The following is a 10,480-nucleotide window of genomic DNA, read 5'->3' as shown; positions in this document are numbered from 1 at the left end:
CAAAACTACTGTATGTAACCAACAAAGTATTTAATAAGGCTATTTCATTCATTCAGATCTCGGACGTCTTCTGCTTTGTTCCCTTTATTTTTTTGAGCAGTGTAGTTGCCACGAAAGGAGTTCTTCTCTGTAACCGAGCAACTGCCTGGGACAGAAATAGGACGAAACACCCTAATGATTTTCTTTCCTTGTGTCCCCGTGTTGCTCAGCATGCAAACCTTTCGAAGCCACGCCGCCGAGCTGAGGCGAGGGGAAGGGAAGAAGTCAGAAAGCCGAGAGCTCCCCGTGACCTCCTGCAAAATCGCCTATGCAGATTACAAGCGGAGGAGAGGAAGGGGGCTCGACCCACCCGTTCGCCTCGCCTCTTGCGGGCAGCAGAGGTCGTTGTGGAGCAGCCTCAGCCACCGTCCCCCCCTCCCCGGCGATGAAATAACGGGGCTGGGGAGAGAGAGAAAGAGAGAGAGAGAAAAGAGTGAAGGCGCCGAGCTGGGGGTGGAGGAAGAGTTCACTTTGGGGGGCCCCACTCCGCAAAAGAGCTGAGCGCACGCGGGAGGCGGCTACACAAACACACACAGAAACACACACACACCGGCGTTGGCCGGCCCGGGAAGGCGCAGCTTGGAAGGAGGGCAGGTAAAAAGAGCGGGGGAGGCTCGAGGAGGCTGCCCCGAAACTTCTTTCGCGCGCCGCGGCGAGACGCGCGCGCCTCCGGTCGGCAGGGATTGCGAGAGCGGTTACGACGAGCGAGACCGCCTCGGGGCTGTTGCGGAAGACGCCAGGAACAGGCAACTCCCCCTGCTGTGCGTGTGTGAGTGTGTGTGTTTGTGTGTCCCGCATTTGGGAGAGCAGCAAACGGCGGCGGTGGCTACAGGACGGCTAAAGATTGCAGCGGTGCTCCTCCGGGAAACGAGGATTACGGGGGCGGCGATTCCGCGAAGTTTGTTCCAGCTTGGACAGAACTCCCAGCTGCGCCGAAGAGAATGCATTATGAGGAGCCCTCTTCGCCGGCCTTGCAGAGACCCCGCTATGGCTGTGAGTAACACTCGGGCTTCGTTGCCGCCAAAATGGAGCGCCCAACCTCACCTTGTTTCCCTTTCCTCTTTTTCCCCCTCCCTTCCTCCGTCGGGGGGGGGGGGGGGGCTCGGGATGCAGGCTTCCCGAGCGCTCAGGTGAGGGTGCGCGCGGCCCCCTAAACCTTCCCCCCCTCCCCCCCACGAAAGGGAGGAGGGCATGTGTGCGCGGGGGACGGGTGGCGTCCCGGCGGGGCGCTGTTCACGGTAGAAGCCACGGCGGAAACACCTGTCGCTGCTTCTGCTTGAGTTACCTGAGTGGTTTGGAGGATGGGCTTTCTCTCGCCCTTCCAGCTGGAAGCTGCAAGCAGCGCCGGCAAATAACTTAACAAGGGTGTCCCATGTTACTGGGATCCCTTAAGAGAGACCTGGAAAGATTCTGCCTGTTTATTTTGGAAGGAAGTTTAGACTTGGAAAGGGGATGTGAAAAGTCACTCTCAACCAGATGTCTCTAGTAGTTTTGAGAGGGCGGCGGTGGTGGCAGAGAGAGTAATGGTCCCTCTGTAAGGTTTGGGGTTTTTAGGTAGGGTTTCCTAAAGTATTCATTCAGAGGTAAATGCCATCTACAATCAGCATCTATGAGGTAGCTTTTGTGGCCCTTAAGAGAAGATTGATATGAGAGAAAGCCCACTGAATTGAAGTTCAAGGACACTTGTACCCAAGTATAGGGTTTTAGATCCAAGATACTCAAGTTAGCATCCTTTAACAGTGTCACCCATCCTGTACAACATCCTGATTTGCAGTAAGCATACATTTTTAAAAACAAATTTAAAAGTACAGTATTTGAAACAATTTTTCAAAATGACAGGCTGGGCTCAGCAATCCTTGTTCTTCCTCTCAGAATTGCATGCCTTATATGAAGGAACTTGCATTGGTTTCACTGTTTTTAAGGTGGAAACTTACAGCTTTTCCTCAAAAGCTTTTTATTGTCCCTTCTGACATTTTCTCTGCCTGAATACTTTTTTTTTGACATGGGACACATGAGAATTAGTTTTTTGGAAGACTGAGGTTGTGTTTTAGCTGGTTTTCAGAGTAACCTAACAGAACTGAGTCATAACTTGATTACTTTGAGGCTTTAAAGGCATGCCTATTGTTGTAGATATTTACCCAACTACACTTGTATGTGCTATTAAGTTTGTGATACAGATAAGCAAGTACTGTGTACTTTGACCACTCCCATTACTTGTACTGTACTGTTCCATATACCTCTCTTGGCAAGGTTTGAAAGGGCAGTTAAAATTCCAAGACGCCAACATTATTTTAATTGCTAGGCCTATGTAAATCCTGAGTATCCACATGAAATAGAAATTGGGTGGTACAGCCTACAAGAGGCTGGCTTGCCCTGTACACAAATTCTGAATGAGCAGACTGTGATGAAGGTGGGGTTCCTGAGTGGGAAAGAAACCTTTCTTTTGCCTCTTTGAAGTGATAAGCTCTACCTTGTGAACTTTGCTCTGGTACTTTGAATGACTTCTGTGAACTTGCTCCTTGTTATAAACTGGTCAAGTGTTGTTGGTGAACTTGCTCCTTGTTGTAAACTGGTTGAGTTTTGTTTGGGTAACTAAAGAAAAATGATACATTGGTTTGGTGGCCCTTTTTCCTCCTGCAGTATCCCACCTTGTCTCACTGCTCTCATGTCCCCAGAAGGTCTAAAAATTCCAGCTGAAGAATGTGCTGTTTTTCCTCTGACAATCATTGCCTACACAAAGGACAACCACGTGATTCTGTAGCAGAAGTTCAGAGTCCTTCAGACTGAGCAGGAAGTGGTTTGGAAAAAGATACACCTTTCCAAGGGTGACAGTAACGCAAGGCGGAGAAAACAGTTCTTGTTTGGCAAGGCAAGGATTGGGAACAGTTTCAAGAGCAGAATGTAGCTAATATTTGGTTAAATTTAGATGGAATCACAGATGACTCTCTCATGCAAAGAAGAATCCTATATTGCAGATATTAAAAATGAAGGATTTACTTTTTAATGTTATAGGCAGTCATATAACAAGATAAGCTCAAATAATTTCCTACTGGATTTATACCTCACTTTCCTGTTATTTATTATCTTCCTCCTAATTGTTTGGGAAATATGTGCTGATGCAATCAGGTTACAAACATCCAGGCTGGACTGTCACACTAAGTCAAAATCCAACAAATCACTTTTTAGTTTAGTTTGTGATACGAATTTAGCTGTTGTGGTCTGTAATTCCAGTAGATTGAGCTTTATTCACTAAGCCATAGTTACTTGATCTTTTTTGAAAGTAAGTCAAATTGAATAAGAAATGGAGGCGGATTGTTTAATGGTAACAAATATAAATTAGGAGAATCTTCAATTCAAATTTCTATTACAATGAATGTTTGTAATATATTTGGATGCCATGACCAAATTTCCCCTTAGACTCCCCCCATCCCACCAAATAAAGGACAGATCAATTGTATCTGAAGTTGTCTACATGATGCAGTTAATTTTACATTGATTTTACTTTCATTGTTTTTATTTCACATCAGTATTATACCTTAATTTTATAATAACTATAGTCATATCATTGCCTCAGTTATGTCATTATTGCCATGCAGTGGCATACTTTCGTATTTATTGGAGGTTAGGGAATAACTGGTATCTCCACAAGTGTTTACTCAAAATGAGGTTTTACTGTGTTTATTTTCTTATATTGCATGTACATGTTATAATAAGTGTTAACCTCAGGTGCAAACTCACTTATCCAAAGACTTATCCAAATAGCTCAACAGAGATCAAACAGCTGTGTCCTTAAATCTACATTCTCTCATTTGAACAATATCAATTCAATTACCGTATTTTTCATATGCAACTCTAATTTATATTTTCTAAACTGAAGTTTTGCTTTTCTGTACTACTTGGGCTTGAGGCAATCTAATTAACTACCTCTGTTAATTGAAATGGAGTTAATAAGTGAAAGAAGGTTATAGGATTGTTAGACTTGTTGTGCTTAACCCCGTATTTAGTTCACAGGGAATTAAGTAACAATTCCACTTAATATAATTATTCTGACATGCACTTTATACTTTTACTGCATTTTTAAAATTCTTTGAAAGATGAAGTCAAATGAGAAGTCAAGTCTCCTTCCAGTTGAATTCCTTTCCTGGTGACTTTATAGATATACAGGCAGTCCTCCCTTAACAACCAGGTGCTTAATAACTGGTCAAAGTTATGACAGCCTTAGAAATGATGCTTAACAGTCTGTAAAGCATGTGTGATCATCAGAAATGCATGCCCCGGTCATATGATCACATTTTGGGCACTTGGCAACCGGCTCACATTTACAACTGCATGCAACATCCTGTGGTCACATGACCATGATTTGCAACTTTTTTTTGTTTTCCAGTAGAAAATGACAAAAAACACCTATTGGATATGCTGGACTCCCTTGACAATCATGTAGTTCACTTAATGACCATGGTGACTCATGATCGTAAAATCAGATCAGATCATGGGGTGACTCACTTAATGACCATACTATAGCAATTGTCATACATTGAGGGCTATGCCCATCTAGTTTTCTTAGTAATAGTATGGAAATAGTTTGCTATTGACTTCTTCTGGAATTCTGATCTACTCTACAGCCTTGATATCTTCTGGTAGTTTCTTATCTCTGAATGATTCAGGCCTGATTCTATTTGCCTCTAAGCTCAGACAATGTTGGGTAAAGTGTTGCCACCCCCTGAGATTTGAAATCAAATAATGAGAGTTAAAAAACCACTTGGGTGACTGATCTATTTTATGAACTTTCATAAGAGCTTACGTCATCATACTTAGTTACTGCTGAAGTGTCATCTTTTCTTAGACCGCATTTTAAACGGGCATTTCAGTACACTTGACTGTTTATAATTGGTTGCATGCATGAAGTTTTGAATCTAAAAGTATAACATGAATTATATCCCATGCCACATGATTGAATTTATACTTGTAGAATGTACACACCCTTCCTGTGTAGAGGAATTGAGGAGATTATAAGTAAAATGGTTATGATTTTTCACAATGAGTAAGTTAATTTTTGTATAATCGTAATGGTTTTAACACGAGACTATGTAGTTAAACGAATGTCTCTTTAAAAACAAATCATATTTGCTAGCTATGTACATTTTAGGTGTATCTATAACATTAAGTTTTCTTGAGTTAGCTTTTAGCTACATATAAATAGTGATTGCAGTAATTTTGGCAGCTAGATTTGATACTAATCTTCATCCTTTTTATATATGATTAATATATTTGCTTGATATAAAGTTCATCAGGATGGCCTGATTTTGTGGAGAGAAAATACTTGGGTGTCTCAGTTAACTATAAACTTATATCAAGCAAATAAACCATATTTATTTATTTATTACATTTATATCCAGGCTTTTCTCTGTGGAGCTCAGGGTGGCCATATTGATGCAATCTTTAGAAGGGCCAAAGTCAGGTAACCTTTTTACAGACAAAACTTGAAAAAAATGGCCAAAATGTGTAAAGGTATGACAGTGACCCAGGATTGAAATTTCAATTTTTTCATACTTACTTTTTTAAAAAAAGCAAAATAAATACACTAAGCCCATGGGCAGCATAATACATCTTGAATTATATTATTGTAAAAAAAAAACTTTAAAAAAGCATGTTACTGAATTTTTATGTGTAGTTGTAGAATTTCAGTGATAAATTTTTACTGTTCTGTGGTTGTAAAAAAGAAAAAGAATGGGGGGGGGCTGGGGAACTGTATGCAAATTGCCCCTGCTTGAAACCAACTAGATGTTTCAGATGGGGATCAAACTCTTATATTTTTATTTCATTGGTTTGATGAAAAACTTGAACATTGCTCATTGTTTTTTTACCTTTTGGTCAAGTCATCACTGGAATTTTTCTTGAGACTACATTTGTCTTGTTAGATTTAGTTACATGGAGATTGAAATTGATGAATGATTTTTTATTCAAAAGATAAGATTTTTTTTTGAATATTACGTATTCTTCAGCAAGGTAATCTACACAATTTGACTTTTAAAATTCTTTTTACTTGGTATTCCATTTCACACTTACTAAACTTTTGTTTACTTATGCATTCTATTTAGTGAAGAGGCTTTTTTTTTTTAACTAGGTCTGGAGACAGATGTGAATAAATGCTGTTTTGAAATTTTCAGGATGCATAAAGCAGCAAGTCTCTTTCCCTAGCAGTCCTAGGTACAAATTGAAGTCAGCACAAAATTCCTATGCAACCCATTCGATTAAAATTGGGCTCATTGAAATTAGTGTCTGTATTTGCATATCGTGCTGAGCAAGTTTCAATGTGTGTTGCAGTTAGGAAGTTCTATTAAGGCTGTTGTTGTCGTCTCTGAACTGCAGATACCATGACAACCACTAGATATGTTCTACTTTTACTTCTTGTACCATATATTAGATCTGAACTGAAAACAGTGAAATGTATAGTACATATTTTGATTTCAGATTAGAGTTACTATAGTTTACGTCAGCCAATAAAGAGTAACAGAATATCAAGACCCCAGCGGGTGATATCAATATAGGTAGTCCACAGTTAATGTCCATCCTATTTATCAGCCATTCAAACTTACAGAGACAGTGAAAAAGTAGTTTTACAACTGGTACTCAAATTTACACACTGTCCAAGTGGTCACATGATCACAACTTGTGACCTTTGCACCCAAATTTGACAAAATCAATGGAGAAGCTGGCAGTAAGTTGCAAATCACGGTCGCGTGTCACTCTTAACAACTGTGGGTGATTCACTTAATAACTTCCAGCAGAACTGATGCAGGTTTGGCATGGTCATGTGATATTTCACTTAATGACTGCATCATTTAGTGATGGAGTTGCTGGGTCCAATTGTGGTCAGTAAATGAGGACTACAGCAATGTAGAACTAAAGCTTCTAATAACAGTCTGAAGTCTTTCTTCTAGATATATGGTAAGCAGCTTTATGTCAGCATTTAAAATGAGTGAACATGGAAAAGTAGGAATAATTGCAATGCTTAAAAACTTGCGTGGGTTTAATAGCAGATAGATAGCCTTTAAAAGTTAAAGAATTCTGAAAGCTTGATTTATCTTTTTATTTCAATGATAGACCAACATACCCAATATTTCTTAGTGTAATTATATAATAGAACTTGTTTCTGTAGAATATAATTCTAATTTAAACAGATATTAGTTCTTGTAATGAGTAGGCTTGATGACTCTTGTATCTTGTCTGCTTAGCCAATCTAATTGTTCTCAGATATAAGACAAAGTTGATGAATGATAAGTTTTTATTTAACATTAATCCTTAGAATCTAAATTAGCAATTAATTCTGATGACTGTTATTAGGAACTGTTGCAATATGGGAGTACTCCAAAGTGGACCCAGGGCAAATCCATTGTTGAGCTGTAGCTTTCTTCATGTGCCTCTGAGTTGATAACTGAAGGGACAAGATTACATTGTCAGGAGATCCAGATTTGACCTTAGTTTTGTATTATGCGTTTGTGTACATAAAGTGCTGAAAAGAATTCTAAATTAAGGAAAGCCAATCAGAAACTAATTTAAAAATATGTTCTGTGCCTTACAGTAGTTTCCTCTCTCTAATATAAGGATGAGTTCCACCTATATTCATAATCTGTGTGTTTTCTTTGAATAGAAAAGACTAAATATTTACTATTGCTTTCTGACACGAGCTTTGATAACTTCAGGGACTTTTCACACACAGGATCAAGATAAAATGACACATTACAAAATTCTGGAAAAACAGAACACATCAAAGTTCTGTGGTAGATTAAATATCAAGTTTTTATGTCATCGACTTTTACAAACAGTCTTCGTCATCATATGAAAACAATATCTAAAGAAGTGGTCTGTAGCCATGAAAAAACAGTTTTGAGGAAGCCTATACAAGGAAAAGGACCATGTTGAAAAATTTAAAAAAATCTTCATGAAATGAAGCCCAAGGTTTCTATTTCCTCTTATCACTCCAAATTGAAAGTTGATTTTGGGCCAGACAATTTTTTTGCTGTCATCATAGGAGGGTGGACTTGGGAGTAGTGATTTTGCTGTGTTTGCAAACTGGAATTGAGAAATAATAATTGCTCAGTTCATAATATACTTATGAACTGAGCAAAGATCTGTTTGAGTTCTTGATTAGGTAAGTAATTTTTAGGATGTGCTAATCTTAGGATATGCTTATGCTGCTTGCTTTCTACTTCAAGCTTACCTTTCAGCAACACAGTCAAGAATAGGTTGATAAAAGGTATGCTTGTTTATTAGACCTTTGTTAGGGTCTAATGTTAGATCCTAACATTAGACCTGGAAGTTAAAATTACCAGCAGATTAAAGGTCTCTGGGACATATTCTGTTAAAGGTTTCTAGTCTTTTTGGAGAACTGTTTTAAATTACCCTAATGACAAATACTGTGAATCTGATGTCATTGTAGCTTAATATAGTGTGTAATGCATAGTTTGACTAGTATTGCCTTTTTTTTTTCTTCTGCTAGTAGAAAAAAAATTATAGAAATACAGAATTATATTTTAGTAGTTCCCTCCTCTGCTTTGAACACATACCCCAGCTCCGAAGATGATTTTTGATAGGATGGCCAAATTTACAACAATAAAAACTAAGAACCATTAATCTGTATGCATTTACAGGTTATTGTTACTCCATAACTTCAAGAATGCTTGCAGGCTCAGTTACTACTATATCTGAATTACAAAAATCCTGGTTGGCCATAAAATGAGGTGGCTGGATGGAGTCACTGAAGCAGTAGTTTATATATATATTATATATATATTATATATATATATATAAACTGGCCATATTTCCCAATTTTACCAGGAGAGTCCTAGGTTTTGGAAGATGTTCTGGAGACTTGATGTACACTCCAAACTGGAAAAAAATTTAGGACAATAAAGACAGCAGAGGAAAGGGCATATATCAGAATCAACATCAGCATTTGCTGCTTACTCAGCCTAGTATTGCAAAAACCCAAGACCACCACACCACAGCAGAGAATTAGTTTCCTGTATCTTTGCTGCCATTCTCTGTCGTCCCCTTCTTTTTTTGCCCTCAATCTTTCCCAGCATTAGGCTCTTCTCCAGTGAGTCCTTCCTTCTCATTAGGTGGCCAAAATATTTGAGTTTCATCTTCAGGATCTGGCCTTCTAAAGAGCAGTCAGGGTTCACTGGTTTGATAATTTTGCAGTCCAAGGGACTTGCAGGAGTCTTCTTCAGCATCATAGTTCAAAGGCCTCAATTCTTTGGCACCCAACCTTCCTTATGGTCCAACTTTCACAGCCATACATTGCAACTGGGAAAACCATAGTCTTAACTATACACACTTTTGTTGACAGGGTGATGTCTCTGCTTTTTAATATGCTGTCTAGATTTGCCATATCTTTCCTCCCCAGGAGCAAGCATCTTTTAATTTCTTGGCTGCAGTCCCCATTTGGGTGATCTTGGAGCCCAGGAAAATGAAATCTGTCACTACCTCCATTTCTTCCCCATCTATTTGCCAGGAATTGATAGGGCCGGATGCCATGATCTTAGTTTTCTTAATGTTGAGTTTCAAGCCAACTTTTGCACTCTCCTTCTTCACCCGCATCAAGAGGCTCTTTAGTTCCTCTTCGCTTTCTGCCATTAGAGTGTTATCATCTGCATATCTGAGGTTGTTGATATTTCTCCTGGCAATCAAGATATTCTCCACTGATACTAATAAATAATAGACTGCTTATTTTTAAGTAGTACCATATTTTTCGCACTATAAAATGCACTTTCTTCATCCAAAAAATGGCGGCGGTGATAGGCAGCAGTGGTGATAGGCAGCAGCGGCAAACAGTGGCGGCGATGAACAGCAAACGGTCACGGTGGCGAAAGACAGCAATAGGTGGCAGTGGCGATCCCTGTTGCCTAGAACAGCTGATCAGCGGTATTCTGGAAGGCCGATCCAACCACCAATCAGCTGATCAGCATTGCCCTGCAGTGGCAGCAGCTCAGCTCAGTTGGCTGGTGGTGGGCACAATGAGGCATGTGCCGGGGCTGCAATAATGTGCTGAGCTGACCAGGCTGTTTGCTGTTTGGATGCTAGCCAGATGAATACCGATGGATGCTGGGAGGCACAGGCAGATTTTTTTTTTGTTTTCCTCCTCCAAAGTAATCTGCCTCCTATAGGTCTTTTTTCAAATGAATATAATATTGACTTGAGAAGTGCTGATCCAGATCAACTTTAAGATGGCTGTAAGAGGCAGTGGTTTAGTTTTGTATCTTGTTCTGTATGTTTTTTCTCAAACATACAGCAAAGTTGAATGAATAGTAATATATGGTAGTGACACTGTACGGTTTTAACATTAAACTTTTATTACTTGAGACCAGTTTAACTGAAAATTTTCTGAAACGTAGCATCTCTGGTGGATGAACTTGTCCATACAGTTTTCTTGACAGTA

The 10,480-nt window shown here is 39.4% G+C and overlaps 1 protein-coding gene across 2 annotated transcripts in view; it reads left to right on the top strand.

Moving 5' to 3' along the window:
• The first annotated feature begins 207 nt into the window (after positions 1–207).
• The window catches only part of IQGAP2 (IQ motif containing GTPase activating protein 2), a 127,978-nt gene continuing 117,705 nt past the window's right edge, over positions 208–10,480 (top strand). For both annotated transcript variants that reach the window (XM_034441098.2, XM_034441095.2), the window contains exon 1: positions 208–1,032. In XM_034441098.2, the coding sequence (XP_034296989.2) occupies positions 981–1,032 (52 nt within the window). In that variant the 5' untranslated portion in view covers positions 208–980. The remainder of the gene's footprint in view (positions 1,033–10,480) is intronic.

Source organism: Pantherophis guttatus, chromosome 2 (genome assembly GCF_059756535.1).
Source record: "Pantherophis guttatus breed Tessera chromosome 2, ASM5975653v1, whole genome shotgun sequence".
Lineage (NCBI taxonomy): Eukaryota > Metazoa > Chordata > Lepidosauria > Squamata > Colubridae > Pantherophis > Pantherophis guttatus.
Note: the sequence above shows the minus strand (reverse complement) of the source record. Positions and strands in the feature narration are given on the sequence as shown.